Here is a 22,509-nt window from a genome sequence, read left to right as displayed (position 1 = left end):
TTATATCCCATTCAAATAACGATCAATTTTTTTCTTCTTCTTTTCTTTTGGACCAGGGGGGACTTAGTGTAGCTACACAAATCCCATCTTCTCTGTCACTAATTTGGGGAATGTTATTAAGATTTTGTTTTGTTTTGTTTGTTTGTTTTGTTTTGTTTTTAGAAATCCATTTACCTACCTTCCACACTCCTTCACATTCTTTTTTGGCCACAGGGCCACTTATCTTCACCTTAAAATTCACAATTCCCCCTCCACGTGGAGAAACAGCTACCAAGTAATGGCCTTGACCCTGTGCCTTTAAACTAGGCCTTTTCCCATGTGGCTTGTACAAAATAAAAGTAAACCCTGGGCTTCTCTGACATATTCTCTGCAAATGCCCTGGAACTTCATCTTTCATCCCTACCTTTATTTCACTCCCCAGCCCCACCCCCACCCTTGGTTTTCTAGTTCACCTTTTCCCTTTATCTCCCGTGGGCAGGCTTGTTCTCAACTCCCTTGAGGATTGCATGACACAGGTTTTGCTAATTGTTCAATATTAATCCTCTCTCCTAGATGTAGCTAGATCTTGTCTTGTACCTTTTGACCACCCACCCCATCCTATTGAGCCACAGATTGTCCACTTCTGGGCCTTGTCAACCCTTATGCAGGGAAACTCAATAACTTAGAATATATTTGGTGCATGGAGCACGAGAAAGACCAAGATGGCCAGGCACTTTGCAAGATTTAGTGGGCACGTGAACTTCTAGCTAAAGAAGTCCAACAAGTCCAAAGGAAATCCCAGGAAGGACTGACCTCTGGTTGGTGGGATACAGCTCCACTGTAATCACATCCAGAGCATTCCAGGCCGCAATGCTGGTCCCGCAGAACAGGCATTGCCAGCCAATCATTGCAGACTCACTATTGCCAAAAAACAGGAAGAAGCAGCAGACTGCTGAGATTAGCATGGAGCCACCTGAGGAGAGAGGTCAAGAGCAGAAAGAAACATGAAACCCCATGGCTTAAACAAGACTGTCACCCACAGGTTCTGTCCTGTCTCCCATCTTCACAGGCACACCTAATGGGACAGGTTACCTGAAATATTAGGTTCATCCTCCACATGGAGAGAATATAGCCTGAATCCCCCTCCATGGTACCCCAGCTATGGGATCAGAGGCTTCTGCATGGGTCACCAGAGTTTACCTCCAGGAAAGATTTTGAAATTGCCACTCTATGGTACTGTTCAGTCCAAAAGACCTGGGGGTGGTGGAGATGGAGGTATTTGTTGAGAATATACTAAGTGCCAGACACTGTTCAAGGTGCTTGAGAGACATAAAGATCAGTTTAAAAAAAGGAAAGAAAAAAAAAAGAAGCTGCACTCTGAATTTGCAATCAATATGTCAAAGAGACACCTGCCCACGTTCTCACAGCTCTATTTACAATAGAAAAGATACAGAATCCATCTAAATACCCATCAACAGATGAGTGGATAATACATATACATAATGCATATGCATCATGGAGTATCATTCAGGAGAGGAAAACCCTATCATTTACAGCAATACAGATGGAACTGGAGGCCAGACAAGGGTGATTTCTCCCCTTGCCCTTGCTGCCAAAGGGTTGCCTACCTGCCTCATTTGTTCTGAAAACCCCGGCAACATTTCTAAAGCCACCCATCAATACAGTCTCTTCCTTGAAACCAGTGGGGATGAATCTCTTCAGCCAGGACTCGAGCTGATCGAGCTAATGATGAGCGATCTCCTCAAAATAAGACGGGGCCGAATTCGGTGGGTCCACCCTGGGAGCTCGGGAAGCCCAAGGTGGGGGCAGGGCGAGGCAGGACAGGTTGCAGCCCAGGAGTAGAGCTGGAGAGGAGGCAGGAAAGCAGATCCCAAACAGCCAGTGGGAAAGCAGGCATCTTTTCCCAGCAGCCATCGGGCTGAAGAGAAAGACAGGCTTTGGCTGCCAAGAACCCAGAGGCCTGGCCTCAGACCCAGGGCTGCAAGGCTAGTACCACGGCTTGCTGATGAGCTTGGAAATGCTAACTGTCTGCCTGGATGCTGCAGACACTGGGAAGGTAGGGCTGAAAGTAGGTGTCCGTGGTCTCTTTCCCAATTGCTAGGAGAGAACTAGAAGGGGAGGAGACGGGCACCCAGGGACCACAAGTGCCATGAGAACAGTGCCCTCTACACACAGCAGCCCTCAAAGAAACCATGTTAATTGTTCCTGCTGTAGGTTCCTATAGCCCACGGTCCTCCCACTCTCTAATTTATTCCCCTGTAATTAAGAGGTTTGAGATCCAATTCTAGCTTCACCACTTCGAAACCTGTGTGACCCTGAATGAGTCACTTAACCTCTCTGTGCTGTCTCATTTCCCCGTCTGTAAAATGTATATTAAAGTAGTGCCTGCCTCCAAGGGTTATGACAAGGGCTTGATGTGTTAATAATGATAAAATACTTGGAACACAGCCTGACCTATAACAAGCATTTCATAGTGTTAGTTAAATGAAATTTCTAGCTTATGTCTGTCTCTCCCAATCTATCATTTGCTCTTTAAGCACGGAGATATTGACTATCTCAATTACCATTCCAGTCTCATTGCTTCCCACACAGCCTGGCAGAGAATAAGTACTGCATAAATAAATGTTTATTGAATGAATGAGTGGGTAACAGCCTCATTAGGAAAACTTCTCCTCTGCTGTTCACAAGAAGCAACTTCCACCCTGCCAAGAGCCCCGGAGAGTGAGCAGGACAGAGCTGCTCTGCAGATTCTATGGGGGCCTTGGTCTGAGGGGCATGGGAAATGCTATTTCAAAGCAGTTCACCATGTCCCATCGTGACGCTGTGGAATGGATATTTACTGAGTACCCAGAATTCACTGTGCACTGACCCACTGGGAGTCAGGCTTCTTCCTAAAGACTCAGGGTACAGAGACCTCTAGAGGAGGCACTGCCCAAGCTCCAAATGAGCTTGCAATCTAGCTCAGAAACAGAATTCTAATAGGAGTAGAATATGGAGAGATTCTAAATGGCAGTTCTAGATCTCTAACTGGGAGCCCAACTGTGACCTGGAATGATAAGAAGGGGCTTCGATGGCATGGAGAAGGTATCGGCTGTCCTGATGCCCAGCCTGTCCCCTGAGCCCAGCCTTCCTCCTGCCTCCATGGAGAGCAGGACCCACCCCATCCTGCAGTCCCTGCAGTCCCTGCCTTCCCCAGACTTTTCCCAGCTACTTCAAGACCTGGCCAACAGGGTCAGACTCTGGACTCAAGTCCAGCCATCAAGTGGCAGAAGTGTCACACGCCTGCTCTCATTATCTCATTGGAGCAAATAGAGAGATGATTTTAGCAATTATGAAAATGAAGCTCGGGATCGTAAAAGAATGTCTACGGACTCATAAAGCTAATTTTGAAAGAGATAGCCACCTGGCGCTGACACGAAGCCACCCCGTGGTACCCTCTGCTGAGAGCAAGGTGCCTCTGGAGAATGCAGGAAAGGGGCCTCCCTCATTGACACATGACTAAGTGTCAATGCACGGCAGGTGCTTGCCAGGCATGGGGGTTTCAGAAATGAGTAAGTCCTCGTCCCTTCCCTCAGGGGTGTCAGAACTGACCAGGGCACAGCCTGTAGCAGGGACAGCTCAGGGTCCCACATCTGTGAGAGGACTCTCCAGCCTGCCCGTAAGACTAAAAGCTTGAAGTCACAGGCACTTCTTATGCTCACCATTCGGAATATTCATGCTGCTATTTATCATAATAATATTCCACATGAGTCGAACGCCAGGAAAAGATTTTCTTCTCATGAACACCTGACCAATTTTCTCCGATATAATGACTAGGTGATTTATTTTGTTTCCCTTTGAGTTTTGGTACTAGGAATCTAGGTATTAATTTTCCTGACCAACTATATCCTGAGGGCAGATCCTTAATGGCATTTTTATTAATGGGTCTCCTGTCTCCCCAGCCTTGGGATGTAAGATGTATTCTAATGTACATTTTCCGCGGTCCTCGATGTGTACTTTTTGTTTCTTGCTCACCATGCATGCCATTATATTGCTGTAACACACAGCTGCAAATCCTGGTGGAACTGAGGTGTGTGTGTGTGTGTATAGCTACCATTTGTGAGAGCCTCCCATGTGCCAAACGTAGCACATGCTTGGGGTACGTTATGTTCAATCCTCATCATCCCAACAGGTACCTCATCTTATAAATAAGAAACTGAAACCCAGAGAAGTAAAAGACTGTTCTCATCTAACAGTCCCGGGGTGCTCAGATTTCAACATGAGTCTGTCTAACTCCAAAGCCCCGTCATTACAGTTAAACAACAAAAATAATCTGATTTATGTTAAATCATCAAGCTATCATTTAAGAGCATTTTGCATGTTTGTTTAAAATCCCCTTATGACACAGGAAGGGCAGATATATTTCATATTCATATTGAAGTGCTAATAGAATGAGTGAGGGCCACAGAAACTTTCAGCCTGGAAATGAAAGGGAGTCCTTCCCCTGTGCTAGAGCTCTCAGACTCCTTCCCCAGGGCCCTGGGCTTCTGCAGATGCACCTCCTCGGTTCAACTGCACCAGATTCAATCTTACCTGCTTGGTTTCCTGTGCAAGCTTTCTTTAATTTAAAGAAATACCCCATGGCCCTAGGGTGCTTGAAAGCCACTGACTGGCCCAGCCCAGGGGAGTCCAGATGGGACACCCTAACAACTCACCGATCATCTTGAGCCTTCCGATTCTATCCATGAGCAGGGCAGAAATGATGTTCCCAGGCAAGACAGAGAGGCTGCCAAGGAAGCTGACGAGGTAAATCAGGAAGTCGTTGTCTTCTTCGAAGTCCATGTGGCAGCCCTCCTTCTGCTCCAGGAAGGTGGAGTTGATAAACCGACAGTTGATGAACTTGTGCTTGTAGAGGTCTGGAAAGAGAAAGAAACCTTTGGCTCTTGAGAGTGTAGAGGAGCTGGAGAGAGGGGAAGAGAGGCAGAGATGAAGCTATGCCCCTTCCGTGAGCAGGCTGTGACCTCGGAGTCAAGGTGATGTGTAGCCAAGTGTGATGAAGAGAGGCTTTACATTGAATTGACTTTCAGAAATTCAATGACCTGTTCTAATCACCACGAGGAGAAATAAAACCAACGTAAATGGGAGGAACATTTTAAAATGCATCATCTCCCCAGCTGGATAACAGTCCAGTTTATACCCTGGGTGACTCTGAGGGTCACAGAGGCTGGCCCATTCCTCTGAGGCTACCCGACTTAGACAAGCAGAACACAAGAGAGTTGGGTCCATATTGAATCATCCACTCCAGAGCTTCTGCTGTAGTCTGTGCAGAGACTTCATGTTCTTCCAAATAAAAACCATTTCCTTTGGAAACAATTCACATATCTTCTGACACCTTCAAAGACAAGCTGTCCTAACAGAAAGAGGGTTAGATAGGCTCCCTGGACACCTGGATTTAAGGAGCCAGCCTTGCCCCTAACCCCTGGAACCTCCCTGAACCTGTACCTATAAAATTGGATTATCTCCAGTGCTTCTCCCAGCTCTGACATTTTCTGACTATAAGTGTTTGCAAAAACCCCTGTGTTAAGAGTATTCGAATGAAGAAGCATTATTAAAACATGAAAGAATAAAAGGACATGCACAGTTCAATGATAAATAGTAAATTTCTGGAACTCATTGTTTTAAGTTCAGTCTAACAGGAAATTCAGAAAGTAAGTCTCATAAGAATATTAAGAAACTGAGGGATATTGGGAGACCAGATATTGAATGGTTTGAGACTGGTATCATGGAGGGGAAAGATGTTCTTACATAAACTATACTTTGATGCTGGTGCTGGGGAGAAGGCATCCATCTGGACAAGATGCAAGTAGTTTGGTGGAAAGATTACAGACTTTAGAGACAAATAATTGAAGAATGGATCCAAAATCCCCCATCTGAATAACTGTGGCTTTGAGCAAGTTGCTAAAGTCTGAGATACCCTAACTATAAAGTGGGGATAACAATAGTATATTTCTGCGATAAGGTAAGTAAGGCCCCTGGTAACACACAGTTAGTTTCCTTATGTTCCAACTCTATTGGATATTTTATTAATCTATAACAAGAACAATGAGGAACAGTGGATGAGCAGAATTTCGTGATTTTTTTTAAATCATGGAAACTTAAAATGGTATGCTCCTAAAACAATATTAGCATTTGTTTTACGCACAAAATTTGAACAAAGGCAATTTTCCCTTTTCATTTTGTAATCATGAAAGCATAAGTTTTGAATTGTGGAAGATTCATATTAGGCAAAGTCTTTAAGAATGTATTCTGTGCATAAAATGCAGTGCCCTGGAATGCTGGTTTTTACTGGTATCACACTTTGTTCCTACCAAAGGGCCTTAGCGTGTACCATCAGCCTCATGAAGATGTGAACACTTGGCCAGAACTTTGGTTTCTAATTTTTTGTGTGATAAAAACAGACACAGATAAACTAAATGTTTGGTGAAGGCTGTGTACCTAATTTGTGCCATTCCTGGGGCTAGAGCCCATCTCTCCTCCCTAAGACTTGGCACTAGTATCTACAAACACTTCCCTCCTCCTGAAGCTTACAACTGAGCGTGCTGGTTCTTAGCCTACACTGATCCACCCCTGCTGCCTTCCTCTCACTCCACCCACCTTCTTACCTGTGTTATAAAAGACGGTTGATTCAATGGTGCAGTTTTTGAAATAGGTGTCAGTAGATGTAACATCTTCAAAATAACATTCATCAAAGAATGTGTCCTCGAAGAGTACGTGTTTAAAGTACATCTTTGTGAACCTGTGGGAGAGATGTTAGCCTCTGAGTGATTCATCCAGGAAAAGAAAAGAGACTTGAGACCAAAATGGAAAACACAGAAAGACAAAATAAGAACTGCATGACAAAAGGTGCTGGAACACTACTTTCAACCCAGATTGTTTCTGCATTTCTTAGCTGTTTAGTTAATTAGTGAGGAAGGCCTTCAGAACTACAGAAGTCAGAGTCCAGTCCAGGTCTGTATGGGGTACTGTACACAAATCAGGTATTCCCAAATGAGAGTCCATGGACCTTCCCCCATCAGAATCACAGAAGTGTGAAACAGTGTCAATGAAAATATGGGTAACAGTTCACTTTCTCCAAGGCTTTAAAAACATGCAGATACCTTGGCTGGTCCTATAAGGTCTGGAAGTAATATAATGGTGAAGGCCTGATAATCTTTATTTTTAAAATTGCCCCAACAAAGATGTAAGGAAATAGGCATTTTCATTTACCCTGGTGGTAGAATCTAATCAAGGCAGCCGCTTTGGGAAGCAATTTTGCAAAATTTAAAATTCACATTTCCATTCACCTAGGAATACCATCTCTAGGAATTTGTCTTACATATATTTATTCATACAATTGAAGAGACACATTCACTGGTCTTCATTGTGACATTGGTAATATTCGTAATGGATTATCGCACACATACAAACAAACATACATACTAGATAGAGGATAGACAGACACCATATAATGGAATACCATGTATGATATAGCCAATGAGGCTGATCTACATGTGTTAATACAGAATAATCTTAAAGATATATTGCTAAGTGAAAAACATCAAGATGCAATATAAAGTTCACAGAAGGTGACCATTCATGTAAGAAAAAAGATGGTCTGTGTGGTTCCAATATATACTCTCCAAATATATGTAGGGAGTTACACAGGAAACAAGCGCTGGGATCTGAGGAGATGCAAAAGGGGATAGAAACGAGATAAACTTCACTTTTACTTTATATCATATTACTTTCTCACTTTAAAAAACTCAGCTAATCAGGGGGTAAGTCACAAAGATGATCATGAGGTCCAGCCACCTTTGGGATCCACTTGCATTATTCCAATTTCTGCATCATCTTACAAAGAACAATATCACATTTAAGAATCTACCTCACATTCATTGACACCTTCTGTTGCTTGGTCAAATTTTGTAGGCTGCAGCCTTGCTTTTAGCTATATCTCCATTTGTGAGTGATCACAACCTATTCATTCATTCATTGTCTAGTCACTCATTTATATTTCCCATCTTCAGCAAAAAATTGCTGAGCATGGGACTGGGAGCTTTTAATATAGAGTGGAAGCCACCATCCCTGCCCTTTAGTCTAACTGGTGAAAAGAACAGGCATCAGACAACAAGGATACAGTGTGAATCACAGGGACAGAGCGGGCAGAGAGACCTGAGGGGTCACTGTTCTTCAGGCTCCAAGATAATTCACTCCCAAACACATATGAAGGCCAGTGTCTATCTTGCCACATAGTGTTCTACTCAGAGGTCTAACCTGCCACCTAAAATTAGCTTCTGCAAAATGGTCTCCCACCCAATAAGAAGAGTAAGTACTTGTCAAAGGGAGATGCCCAGACCCTCACATCAGAATAAAGAAGGAGGTCATTGTTAAAGATATGGCTTCCTAGGTTCCATCCTGACCTTATAAATGATAATGATCATCAGAGGCAACAGACCATTATAGTACTTACACAAAGATATGAAAATCATTGGTCTAGAAAACCAAATTATTTTGAATATTTTTTTTTCCTTTAGGCCAAATTTGCTACAGGGTTTGAAAAACAGGGGCTTCCAAACATTGTCATGTACTCTTCAATTTCCATAAGAAAAACCAATTGGTAAGCCTTTTATTTCAGGAAGATGCCTGTGACTTCAAATTTGCATGGCATATGTATTTACTCAGGACAGCTATTCCTGGAGACTGTCTCTGGCCTTTGCCTTTCTTAATATATCCGAATGTTTAATATAATAGTAGGCTGGCGATGTGGCCTTCGGTGATAATTTAATAGTCTTCCAAGGGTGGTTGAGAAAGCAGAGCCATAAATCATAAATGAGTCTGACGCAGGCAGATCTTAAAATGTATCTCCAAGTGGGTTATTAAAAGCCGAAAGGATGAAAGAGATGAACGGAGAAAGGGCCAGCACATGCTTTATGAGTCTTTATATGAATCATCTCTCCTGATATCTTACGTAGTGAACTGGCCCAAGATGCTTAATTCAGGAAAGTTCAGAAGCTGAAGGAAAAGTTAGCCAAAGGATAAGTATCCTGTGGAACTTTTCTTTTAAGGACTCAGAGTCCTTGAGGGTCCAGGGCCTACAACAGAATTAGGATTACAAGAACTTAATTCAGTTACCCGCATTGGAGATCCAATGCTTAGTCCAACAAAGGATCCGAATTTGGCCAAAGTCCCAATTATCTAGTCACTATATTTCAGGTTTGATGGAGTCACTCTCCAGAAACTAATATCCTCTCCCCAAAAGTTCAAAAGTTCCTGTGTTAGGCAATGTTCTGGATTATGACAGTTGGAACCTCATCAGTGAATTAATCCATTTGATGTTGTAATAATTTGAATGAGCTACTGGGTGTTAACCATGGCCAGATGGCACATGGCTACAGAAAGCAGGTCACTAGTGGCATGATCTTGGACTATATCTGTCCCTGGCTTCTTGCTCTCTCTCTCACTCTTTCTGTTTCCCAGCTGCTCTGAGCTGATAGCTTTCCTCCACCACACCCTTCCTCCATGACGTTCTGCCTCACCTCAGCCCCAGACAAATGAACGCATCTGACCATGGACTGAGACCTCTGAAACCATGAGCCTAAAAAATAAACATTTCCTCCTCTAAATTGTTCTTATTGGGTATTTGTATCACAGCTATGAAAAGCTGACTAACACAGTGCCCTTTAGTTGGCTTCTTTTTTAAGTAGAGAATTCACTTTCACATACATTACATCAACTTTCAGGGAGAAAATAATGAATGTGTTTCCTAGAAGTCCACGTCCACTCATATTCTACCACAATAAGCCCTGCAGGCACAGTGAAATGAAACAGAGTCCTTCAGGAAAGAGGTAGAGCCCCAGTCTCTCGCTTGTTAACTCCTAAAGCAAAACAAAAGGATCATTCACTTCAGAAAATACATGCTTGAATCTAATTTCCTTAGAGATTGGAGGAAGCAATCTTGCCTGATACTTTGTATAATTGGTTATATTCCACACATATTAGGCATCAGGCATTTTCCCCAGGTCTAGTAACATTCTCCAAAAACTAAAGAGACCAACTTTTAGGACTTGACCACTAAGAGATCTTGGGCAAGTCAGCTCTACTCCCTAGGACTTCGCTTAAGAATCTATAAAACAGGGGCATGGAGATGGCTTTTTCCAGCTTTATTTTCTGATTCTGTAAATAAGGAGCACCCTAACTTCCTCAGGAACCCTGGGGAAGAAGCATATGAATGGACTTAGGAGATGGCTGTCTTTCCCAATACTGAAATATTATTTCATGAAAACCCAGAAAATGTCTATGATAGGAAATCCTAGTAACAGTGTCCATCAAATACTCTCTCTAAGGAGATACATTCTTGTGTTTTTATGGATCTACCAGTGAATCCTACTTCCTCTCTCTTTCTCTTACACATAAGGCTATTAAGTACAGAAATCATGATACCTCGTGCTTTCTCTTTACAAAGATCTTAACACATTTACTGCTTTTGAAAATAATGACCAAAACAGAATTTCAAGAACAGAACACAATGCAAAAAGGAAAACAATGACTAAAATAGCATTAGAAAAAAATAGTAGAACAAATTCACATATATAGTTATATACATCCTAAGTCAAACACTAACTATTGCCAAATTCTGGAAACAATTCCAAATCCCTTTAGCTGATGAATGGAAAATCAACATTCAGGGGTGCATACGTATCATGAAATACTGCTCCACAATAAAAATAAATAAACTGCTATTCATGCAGCAACATGGGTAAACTCCAAATGTGTTATGCAAAGTAAAAGAAGCAAGTTCCAAAGACTTCATAGGGTATGATTACATTTCTATGGCATACAGAAGGTCACTGGCTGCCAAGGGCTGGGGGTTAAAGATGGAACGAGTACAAAATGGCACAAGAAAATCTGAGGAGTAATGGCCTTATTCTGTACATTGCTTGTGGTGGTGGTTACACAACCATATGCATTTGTCAAAACTCATAGAACTGTACGAAAAAGTAGGAATTTAATTGTCTGTAAATTAAATCTCAATAAAAAAGAAACTCCCAACAAATTTCTAAGACAATCATAACAAAATCCAAACCATGTTCACCTACCAACTAGATGGACTCAACATCCCCACACACTGCAAAAGCCTAGCAAAGGAGGAGGGGCATTCATCTTGATTGAAGAATGCAACCAAAAATTATAAACACATAAAGCAGCAAGAATAAAACAGCGTGATATAAAGGCACAGTCATTGAAAAAACAAGCCACGTGACACAAATACTTGAACTATCAGGCAGGGAATTTAATATAATTATTCCTGATATAGTTAATTCTTAGAAGAAAAGGTAGATAACATGCATGACTGTTGGGGATTTACAGCAGAGTAATGCAAATTCTAAGAAGAGATAAAATAAAAATGCTGGAAAAATTTTAAATGCAGTAACCGAGATTAAGAATGCATTTGATGAACTCATCAGTAGATTCATCATAATTAAGAAAGGAATTACTGAAATTTTAATCCCAGAAAAATTACCAAAACTGAAACACAAAGAGGAAAAATAAAGGCAGAACAAAGAAGAGTATCTAAGAGCTATGGGAAAATATCAAACAGACCAGCATAGGTGCATTTGAAATTCAAGAGAGAAAAGAGGGAATTTGGCAGAAGAAATATTTGAATAGACAACTGCAAAGAGTTCTCCTAAAGTAATGAAATAAGGCCAACAGTAAGTCAAGAGAAAACCTCAAGCAGAGTAAATACCAGAAGAAGAAGGAAGAAGAGAAAGGGAAGGATCAAGCCTACAAGGTGCAAACAACTAAATATCAAATATAAAAGGGGAATCTTGAAAGGGGCAAGAGAAAAACACAAAGATAAGAATATAGTAAATTGGGCCCAGTGGTGCACGCCTACAATCCCGGCTACTTAGGATACTGAGGCAAGAACACGGCAAATCCAAGGTTAGCTTCAGCGACTTAGTGAGACTCTATCTCAAAATAAAATTTACCAAGAGAGAAAGAGAGAGAGGCAGGGGGAGGAAGGGAGAAGGAAGGGAGGGAGGGAAGAAAGAGAGAGAGGAGAGAGAGCATGAGCAAACACACTGGGGTTATGGCTCAGCTGTAGAGTGCTTGCCTCATAACCCTAGGTTCAATCCCCAGCAGCACAAAAAAAAAAAAAAAAAAGAACTTATCAGACTTCTTGTGAGAATATCCAAAATTTCCTTCTACTCAGTAATTCCACTTCTAAGTATATAGACTAGAAAACATCTTTCATAAGAACACTTTTTGCAGTACTATTTGTATAGAAAAAAAAAGTTGTCAGTTATTTCAATGCCCCTCAAAAGAACAGACAAATTCACTATGGAATATGCATGTAATGCAATTAAAATTTAATGAAATGAGTTATGCAATTATGCTAACAGAGAAACTTCAAAACCCTGATTTTACGCAAAAAAACAAGTTGAAGAATTTATATAATAGTAATACAGGAATGTGTAATATAATAGTATAGTGTTTATCTAAAATTTGAAAAATATGAAAGGCTACAGTACAACTTTTACAATCATATAAGCATTTGAGAAAAGTACAAAAGCATGCATGAATGTAAAGCACCAATTCATGACAACAGTGACCGGAGAGGGAGAGGAATAGTATCAAGGGTGTTCACACAGTGGGCTGGGAATGTTGCTCAGAAGTAGAACACGTGCCTTGAATGTGGAAGCCCTGGGTCCCATCCCCAGCACCAAGAGCAAACAAAAAAAGAAAGGAAGGAAGGAAGAAATGAAAATTCACACAGTGAGTTTAATCTATTTTAAAATCTGAAGTAAATGTATCATAGATTTTATAAAGCTAAGGTGCTCTGAATAGAGTTGTTTGTATCACTCTCTAGTCTCTGCAAATTTGAAATATTTCACAATAAAAAAAAGAGAAGGCATCAAACAATAGTTATTTGCAGATGGTGGGATTATATAACAATAATGAGGAAAACTGTTAGAATGAATAAAAGCTCTGATACAAAATAAACATCTAAAAATCAATAGAATTAAATAAACTAATAAGAATAAATAAATAACAATTTAAAATCTGTTATTATTGGCAATAACATATGCAAATGATTGATGGGGGAGAGCCATCCCATTTTCAATGACCAAAATATAAAATATCCAGGAAGACTCCGAACAAGAACATGTAGGAACTTTATTAAGCTACAAATTTTACTGAGAAATTGTACTAACTCTGAAATACGATGGACATTCCATACTAGTATTATCCCTTCCCATGTGGAATCCAAAGCTGAGACAGTTCTGAGCTTTCCCAAGATGGCTCACCTAGTTGCTGACCAGTCAAGGAAGAACTCAGCTCTGTTTTCTCAGACTTAGAAGTCAGCAGGTGTGTTTGCTCATTTCCCACCAGCAGCATTTTCAAAGACTTTTTACTAAAATTTGGTAATTTTAGTAGTTGAAAAAAAAATCTTATTTATTCCATACTGAAAAGAGACTATCAGTGGCTCCAACATTTCCGTGTGAAGTGTGACATGATCTCCTCTTTTCTTCTTGTGCATGGCTTGCCTACTCTCTCTCCTCTTCCTACTTCATTTTAGAGCTAAATCTTATAAACTTCCCTTTCATTCTGAGCTCCTCACCTTTGATTCTTCATGGGTAAGTCATCTGTGTAGAGGGTTAGACATTCCCATTTAAGACTCCAATCCTGAACCTGAAGAACACAAAGCAAGTTTCCCTTGCAGCTCTGAGGAGACCTGGGATCAGGACCCTACTTCCTGGATCATTACCTATCGCTGAGGAATGCCCTTCCCCCATCCTCACCCTGACTGAAGTCAGCCCTGTCAAACAGAGGTCTCCTCCAGGGAGGAGAGGGCAAGTGAGTTAATTAATTAGTTAACATGTATTCTGAAATGAAAACTGATTCTGTCTTCAATGGATAATAAGGAAAACCTGACATTTTGTCTCAGGGTATAAAACATGAACTTATTCTTTTGTCTTTTTTGCACTTTTCAAAACGTCACAAATTCTAAACCAAAGGCTGTGTGGAATTCAGAACCACCTGGTCCTGTATGACGCATCAGGAGGCAGCAGACAATGCTTTGGGACTGACTGAAACTAGTCAGCATTTTTTGTTTCTTTTGGGGGTCAAAGAGATTGGTCTTACAGCAGGAAAACTTTTAGGTTTCAATAGGATGAAGTTTGAAGCCTGTGTAAACAGAAGTCATTTTCTCCCAAGTGTAATAGTAAATAAATAAATAAGTTATTTTTATCTGAATTTTAAAGCAGCAAAGTGTGGATAATGTTGAAAATGAAATACTGGCACACAGGGGAGAAATGCCCCCAACCAAGCTGTAGAACAGATTCATGCCTAATTCCTCAAGTTTGGGGTTTTCAAAGGAAAGGTGTTATCCACATGATGACCTGCAGATGGCAACATAACTCAAGAAAAGAACCCAACTTCTTAAAACTCATAGATACAGAAGTTGTAGTTAGTTCTCGCAATTTTTGAAGGAATGCCCTTCTATATACACATTTGAAACAGAAACATGGAAGAACACCTGTGTTTACAGGAAGAGTGTCCACGTGTACTCTCAAACAATCCTTGACATGCCTACTCATTCCCTGACCCTTGGCAAGAACACTGTGGTCCCCAGGGGTCCTGGATCCTTGAGGGGAAACCAGGATTCTCATTAGCCTTTTCTTCTTTCTCACTCCCACCCAGCAGTCCGCTGAAAGTTTGGAGAAACTGATAAAAATTAAAAAGACAGAGTGGGTTAAAATTCCCCACTTTTTACATAGCTAAGTCTTTCAACTCTATTATAAATTACAAGGATTCTGGCATTTCAATTAAGTTTTAAATGAAGAAAACATCATGCCAATCAGGGCCTCTGTGGAAATGAAGAGTCTCCCAAAGGGAATGATACTTGTAGTGGACAGTATTCACATGAGATCTGGAATCCTGGGTGGGGAGACAGACATTTCTATTTATATTAGCTGTGTGACCTTGAGCAAGTTACTCAACCTCTCTCAGTTTCTGTTTCCCACCTGAAAAATAGCATAGTTCTGAACTCAGAGTTTTTGTGAGAATTAAATGAGATAATCTGCATAAGGCATTTAAAGCAGGAACTGACACGTGGAGTACAAGTACTCAATATCATTGGCTTCCACAGTTATTAATATCAGCATTATTTCAACTCCTATCATTGTCACTTGTATCACAGTAGGGTGTGATTGAACATGGAATTCACAAATGAGATTCCTTTAGTGAGTTCATCTCTGCAGGAGTGGTGTCATATCATGGGTGACAGCTAATCATCCATGGTATCCCTTAGTTTTCAACATGTTCTCAGAAAGCAAGGGTGACATTTCTTCCTTGGTATGCCAACATTAGGTGCCCAGGCTCTTATTCAAAATCTCGGAGGTGAAACATCTTGGGGGAACAGCTTTAAACATTATCCGTGTGGGAGCTGCTGTCCCTGGAGCAGATTAAGGTCACTCTGAGCAAGCAGTCTATGCGTGTGTGGCTACCTGGGCATGTGGGTGTGTGGAGCTCCAGCATTTTTTATAAAACCACCTGAAAATCTGAACCCCATGTCCAATGATACTCCATCCTACTGCTTCCTAAAGCAAATGCAAAAAGTGTTTCTATGAATAAGAGAAGGAGGAAGGAACAAGAAACATATAGAGACACACATACAACACCATACCCAAAGGTCACATATTTGTGGAAGTCATATTCCCCCTTTGGCTTCCCACTTTCTTATCCCAAGTAACAGCGACCTTTGCTAAGGTCATTAAGAGCAATGGGGACTAGACTCCAGAGGGATCTGCCAGACCTCCCCCGCCACAGGGTCCTTTCCCACAGTCACCACAGGCGGGGACTTTACCTGGATGCCAGACACAGCTGAGAGCAGGTGGGGGGAGGTCTACTATTTGGGGCTGTTAATTGTGTGTGGTGATGATAAAGAAGGGGCAGTTTATGTCCTTGACACTGAACCATCTGGGACATGATGTTTCTGATGCCACCTCAAAACCCGCAGCACTCAAACACATTCACAACCAGGGAGCTTGCTAAGTATAATTTGAGAAGAGAAATAGCAGCAGGTCCATACTCAGCTTAGAGAAGAGTGTGATCTGGGATAAACTTTCCTAATGTCCTGCCCTGACCCATCATGAGATTTTCAGAGAGTAGTCTCAAAGAGGCTAATACTACATCGATATGTTTTCCCCTGAAGAACAACACCTCTGGTTGACAACAGAACATACTGACCCACCCTATGAGGTTACGTTAAGTGAAAGAATTTTAAAAAGTAGTGTCATAACAGTTCCAGCATGGATAAGCTCCAGTTCTCAGTAAAGATGGCCAGGTTGACCATCCTCAGCCCAGTGCCTCATCCTCAGATGAATTAGCCATGGCCAAGAGACAGGAGTAACAGAGGTCAGCCCAATATGACTCAAGCCACCAGGATTACTGTGTCTCTAGCAGCCACAAGAGGTGTGATGATGGTCGCATCCTCAGAGCTCATTCCCTGCCATACTGAACTCTTATCTTCCCAATGGCTCTTTCCCAATGACATCCCAGTGGACACCGTCACCCTGAACTGAAGAAAGCCCATCGTCTCACACTTACTTATCATTCACAAGTTTCCCATGTTGGTGGATCTGATTTTCCATCGTGAAGTTGATTGTGGCACCATACACGTGCTCACCGAAGAATACCTTCATTTTAGACTTGTATTCTTCATCTTGAAAATACCGGATCATATCGGGAAACCAAACCGTCAGGCCATAGTAACTGTAATGAGGAAGACAGACAGTCTGAACAGCAGTGTGATTGAATTCCTCAGAATCAGAGTCTGCATTCCTCACTAGAGGGAGATCAGACTCATTTCAGACATAGGAATTTGGTTCAATAAAAAAATCTAATGATATGCCTCATTATAAGGAAAACTTAGGACCATCTCCACAGATTTGGATTTGATTTTAAAAAATCAGTCTTGATTTTAGAAACACCAAGGAGTAGGGTTTGGTGGACACTTCCTTAATACATAGGGAATAAAAATCACATTTCAGTTCAAACACCAGAATCTTAGTGAATCACGAAACACTAAAGACATTGCAAGTAACCATAGGAACAGGACAAAACATCACTATCACTTAACAGTACACTGCAGGTCTTCACCAATTCAGATGAGGGAAAAAACTTAGGAATGTCACAAATTGCAAAGCAAGAGGTAAAACTATCTCTACAGGCAGATGATATGATTTTATGCCTGGAAAACTCAAAATAACCAACTCAAAAAAAATGAGCATTAAACATATGAAAAACAGATGCTCAACTCTATAGATAGAAAGAAAAATACAAATTAAAATCACACTGTTAGTTCTCATCTACCAGATTGTCAAAACACCAAAGTTTGCTAAATCACTCTGTAGGTTAACAGGTGCTGTCATAAATGCTGAGGAAAAAGACAAAATTGAACAATGCCTTGTGGAGGAGGACTTGTCAATGCCTAAAAATATGACAGATGAACTGGACCCTTTGACCCTTTAGCTCCACTTGCAGGAATCCATTCCACTGATAAACCAGTCCCCACAAAAAGTATCTTACAAACATGGCTCCTCATTTTGTCATTGTTTACACAACAAAAATCTAATACTGTCCCACCAGTCCTGCAATGAGGGCCTGGTTGAATAAACTGTGATAATTTACAGTGGAGGGCTAGGCAGAGGAACTATGTGCTATAAAGAAGAATGAAGAAAACCTTAATTTACTGGCATAGAGAGATTTCCAGAATATATCATTGAGTGTAAAAAGCAAATGCAAAATGTGTTTCTTTGAATAAGAGAAGGAAGAAGAAACAAGAAATATATATGCATGTACATGTATATATATGTACATATGTATCGTGTGTGTATACACACACATACAATTATTTGTTTACATTTGCAAAAAGAATCACTGGGATAATAAATAGAAAAATGGAAGGTGATTACATACTGGAGGCAGAAGGGAGTGGGTGGAGGGAGAGGGAACAGATTCAAGATTCCTGTGTTGTTTCAACATTTGAATGCATTACCTATTCAAAAAATTAAATTAAACATAAATAAATATGAATAAAACATTTTTAACACCATCAGTGAATTAATCCTAGTGTCTGTCCTTTGACTCCTAGTTGGGATTGAACAATTTGAGGGGTGCTAGTTCAGGCTTCTTCTATACCTTTAGCTGTTTGTTTGCGTCTCAAAGGTCAGGTCTCCACACACACACACACACACACGTGCTGGAGGACATTAAGTCTCCCCATGTTGTTCCCACAATCAGAGGTCATGAGAGCCCCTTTGCTTTCCTGGGGTGAAGGAGTATTTGGGGATACAGGTGGTGTGAACAAAGCAATTTCCCAGATGGAAGTTTAAAATATTGTTAATATTTCCAAGTTGATAATAGCAATTTATTGAGTACTTATTAAGTGCCAGAAACTATTGCAAGTACTTGATACATACAGTAAAATGTTCCCACAGTGCCCCCAAGTGGGTCCCAAAACACGCATAAAGAGTAAAGTCATGTTAGCTGGAGGCCACTGGAGTGACTTGGTGTAAGCCTGCAACTTCTCAAAGGAGTCAGCTAAGCATCCCTTTGTTGCAGGGCAGTGTTGCATGGGTCCCCTGTTCAATCTTTCCTATGTTCTCAGCAACATATATTTGTCTTCTCCACACTTGTTCCCTGCTACCTCTCTGTGAACAGAAACTTTTTTCCATTCAGGTGTCAACTCTTAGGAAAGGATGGAGCTTGTAGGTAAATCCTGATTTGCTCAAAACATTGGGAAATTCCATCCCCTTCATCATGATGAGTTTAGCCTGTGAACCACCTCTGCCTACTCTAATAGGAGGGAAAATTGACTGGGAACCTTCAGAGAAAAGTTCCCTGGCATTAAAAAAGGAAGCTTTGTAATGAGCAATTAGCTAACAATTAGCAATTAGCAATCAGTTAACAATATCATATTGTTTATTTGAAATCTGCTAAAAGGAGAGATCATAAGTGTTCTTAACACACACACACACACACATACATAGACGTTAGCTATATGATGGGCACACTCACTAGCTTGATTGAGGCCACTAATTTACAATGTGTGTGTTATGAAAACATTAATTTGTACACCTTAAATAGACACAATAATTATGCATCAATTATACCTCAGTATGGATGGGAGAGGGAGTCAGGACATTTTCCCCCATCAACAGAATGCCTCCACTGGCATCCTGCAGTCACCATGAGAGCCGGCCTGAAGCTGAAACCCCTCCTGCAGTCCACTTCTCCTCGCTGGGACTAGATATTTCCTCTAACAGAAGCCACTAGCATATGCTGCCTGTTCCCTGCAGCCAAAAGCATCCGCTCTGATACAAACTCTCCAAGTTAGAACCCGTTATCCTCCATGTGCAAAGGAAGCAACTGAGGCACAGGGGAATGGAGGAGCTCACGTAAGACAGAACTTACCTCAAAGCCATGGTAAACCAGACCACGGCCAAAATCAGCGTGTTCATTCTGTAAGGTCCCATCACACAGTACAGAGCGTTATCCCAGACCTAAACCCATACCAGAGAAGGATGGTTAAAGGAAGAAACTTGGAAAAGCCCACGTACCAGATTTTCTAATAAATGGCCTGATCAATGACCTAGAACCCCAAGTAGAGAATGAGCAATCCATTATCCCCCAGAGGCAGTAGATCTGTTCACATGGCAAGGAGAGCTTCCCGTCGCTCTTCTCCTGGGAACACATGCATGTGACAGAAAGCACACCAAATTAGGATTTCAGGGCCCTGAGCAACCCGGAGCAGTGAGCCCTCCCTGCTGCTGGCAGGGGCAATATAACACGTGGTTAGTGACCACACAATATGAGCAACGTCCAGCCTCTACAGACTCTGGCTGGTCAGCCATCTCAATGCTCAATAGCTGACCTGTTCCAGAGAAATGGCTTTGCCATGTATGGAGAATCTTTTCCCTAAGTCACTAAAAACCCCAAGGAGCCATTTATTACATTCACTTCTCTATCTAGCAAGAGAAGTTGCTAGTGAGAAGGATGCATACTCAGGCTGGTCAAGTTCTTGCCTTGAGAAAGATAAGCAAAGGAAAAGACTGAGGTTCAGAGAATTTGCACCCTGAGGGTACTTGGCAAGTTAAATGCAGCCCTGGGGCTGGAACCCCACATCCCCCACAAGATGCTTCCTCTCCAGCTCCCTGTTCTGGTTGATAGTGTTCAGGGTTTTTATTCTTCATCCACTAAGGTCATGGGTTCCCACAGAGACATTCTCCCACCCAACATATGTCCCCAGTTCATACCTGCTTGAAAGTGGTACTGAATCTGACCAGCCAGCGCTGGTACCAAGTTCCTGTTGAACTTTGGATCTCAATGAATTCATCCATTTGCTTGGGAGTTTTGATGTGGGAAACCTGAAAAGCAAAGCTAGTGTAGAGAATCTCTACCTCACTTTGTCTTCAGAATTTCATTTCGAAGTCTACATAATTAACTTGATTAAGTTATGTAGGCGAGATAAATGTCACCCTCTAGTTTTGTGATTTTGGGCCAAAAGTGTGCATAGTGTCTCTTAGGGAACTTTCTTGGATGGATATATCTCAGTGAAACAAAATGTTCAGAATATTTTTGCTAATTTACACCTTTAGGAGATTTGTATTAGTGGGTCCACAATATACTGGTTTCCCATTCATGTCTGCTTTACCCACAGTAAAGTTGATCCCACATTAAAATTTACAACTCTGTCCTTAATGGACATAAACATCACAGAAATCTAGAACCCAGACAGATGAGAAGGGATGTTGCTACAACAAAAATACAACAGAGAAATCACAGCCTCCCTGCAATCCCTGAGTTTGCCGGTAGAAATCAAAGAGAGGAAGGGGATAGAGTAGTATAGCTCAGCATTCCCTCAAGGGCCCTGGAAAGTTGGTGTGCCAAAGTCACACCCTTCTTCACCATGACAGTGACATTCAGGCCAATCAGATGCTTACTGTTAGGTGCAGGGCAGGCTGAACTAAGTTGTCTGCAGGGCAGGCTGAATGAATGGTAGCTGCAGGATAACCCAGGCACTCAAACCCCCCTCTGTCTGGTCCTTTATCACCTGTTTGCGTCAAGGCTGAACACTCAACCCCACTCAAGGCTGAACACTCACCCCCACCCGTCTGGTGCAACGGAAACCCACATCTGACCCCTGCCCCATCTGCCTGAAGGCAGAAGAGGACACCCTTAGCAAGTACTGTATGATCCAATCATTGTACGCCAACAAGGCAGCTTGCAGACCCAGAGACCCCATTAGATTTGGGCTATAAAATCTCCCTTTTCCCCTTCTCTCTCTCTCTCTCTCTTTCTCTCTCTCTCCTCTTTTGCACTGCTGCAATAAAGACCTCTTAGTCACTCCGAATGTCCTGGTCACTTTCTTTCACTTACAGCAACCAATGAAATTATATAACTAGTCACCACTTTAAGGAGATTCCTGACCCCACAAATTTTTTAGTCAAGTTATCAAGGTCCATGTTTGCAGATAATCTCCCCTAATTCATAGAACAACTAGAAAAGGGTACTCAAAAAACAGTGTCCATCATGTCCCCCAATAAGCCTAAGGTACAAAAAAAAATGAGTCCTATGAGTGTCTCCAGCTCTTTCTTCAGCCCAAGGACTGAGAATGTGAGGACCTAAAGGAAGAGAAATGGAGATGAGGTAGGAGGATGATCCGCAAGGAGAAGCCAGAGCCTGGTACAGACGCTGGCTCCCTGCTGCTTGAGCACCCAGAGAGCTTGGCAGGGCTTCTCAAAAGCCTCACCACAGAGGGTCAGGTGCCCACTGGAGAATCTGATAAGGCACAGGCTCTCCCTGGAGTTGGCCTCCCTGAACACACTGAGCCTCCTGGATTCCTCCACCCTCCCAGGTGTGCAGCTGTTGCAAAGCCTCCTTTGCCTGGGGTCACACAGGGAGAGAGAACTGTCACAGCAGGCTACACAGAAGAACTCTCAGTGGCACCTGGGCTTCAAGTTCAAGTTATCCAATACCCCATGGACATCAGTGAACCCCAGTGACCTCCAAAGGAGGCCAGAGGGGAAGGTTCACACCAAATCAGCAAGCACCTTAGAAAACACTCTCAGAAGCATTAAGACTTGCACTCAAATGTAAATTTTTCTTTGCTTTGCTCCTTAGGAAAATAACACCCCATTCCCTAGGGATTTGGGAGTGGGTGTATTGACAACTTCAAGCACAATTACTCTAATTTGTGATTAATTAGAATACTCGTCTTTGATTCAGTCTAGATTAGCAGATGGAAGAGCTGGGGATGTGGCTCAGTGGTATAGTGTCTGCCTGGTATGCCCTGAGTTCAATCCCCAGCATCACACAAAAACAGATTAGCAAATGGCTTGTGTTCCTTCCAGTCCTGCAGAACATGGGTCCTCAGCAAAATGCTTCAACTCCCTCCACCTTCCAAAGGTTTCTCCGGTGACA

The 22,509-nt window shown here is 41.9% G+C and overlaps 1 protein-coding gene across 3 annotated transcripts in view; it reads right to left on the bottom strand.

Annotated features, from left to right (window-relative positions):
* Sv2b (synaptic vesicle glycoprotein 2B) overlaps positions 1-22,509 on the bottom strand; it is a 61,418-nt gene that overhangs the window by 2,655 nt on the left and 36,254 nt on the right. For 2 of the 3 annotated variants that reach the window (XM_027920382.2, XM_027920408.2), the window contains 6 exons: positions 20,343-20,453; positions 19,501-19,589; positions 16,633-16,797; positions 6,642-6,775; positions 4,695-4,895; positions 793-952 (listed from right to left, as the gene is read on the bottom strand). In XM_027920382.2, coding sequence (XP_027776183.1) covers positions 793-952; positions 4,695-4,895; positions 6,642-6,775; positions 16,633-16,797; positions 19,501-19,589; positions 20,343-20,453 — 860 coding nt within the window. The remainder of the gene's footprint in view (positions 1-792; positions 953-4,694; positions 4,896-6,641; positions 6,776-16,632; positions 16,798-19,500; positions 19,590-20,342; positions 20,454-22,509) is intronic. The other variant, XM_027920400.2, reaches the window with a different exon arrangement.

The sequence above is a fragment of the Marmota flaviventris genome, chromosome 2 (assembly GCF_047511675.1).
Source record: "Marmota flaviventris isolate mMarFla1 chromosome 2, mMarFla1.hap1, whole genome shotgun sequence".
NCBI lineage: Eukaryota > Metazoa > Chordata > Mammalia > Rodentia > Sciuridae > Marmota > Marmota flaviventris.
This window is presented reverse-complemented; position numbering and strand designations above follow the sequence as displayed.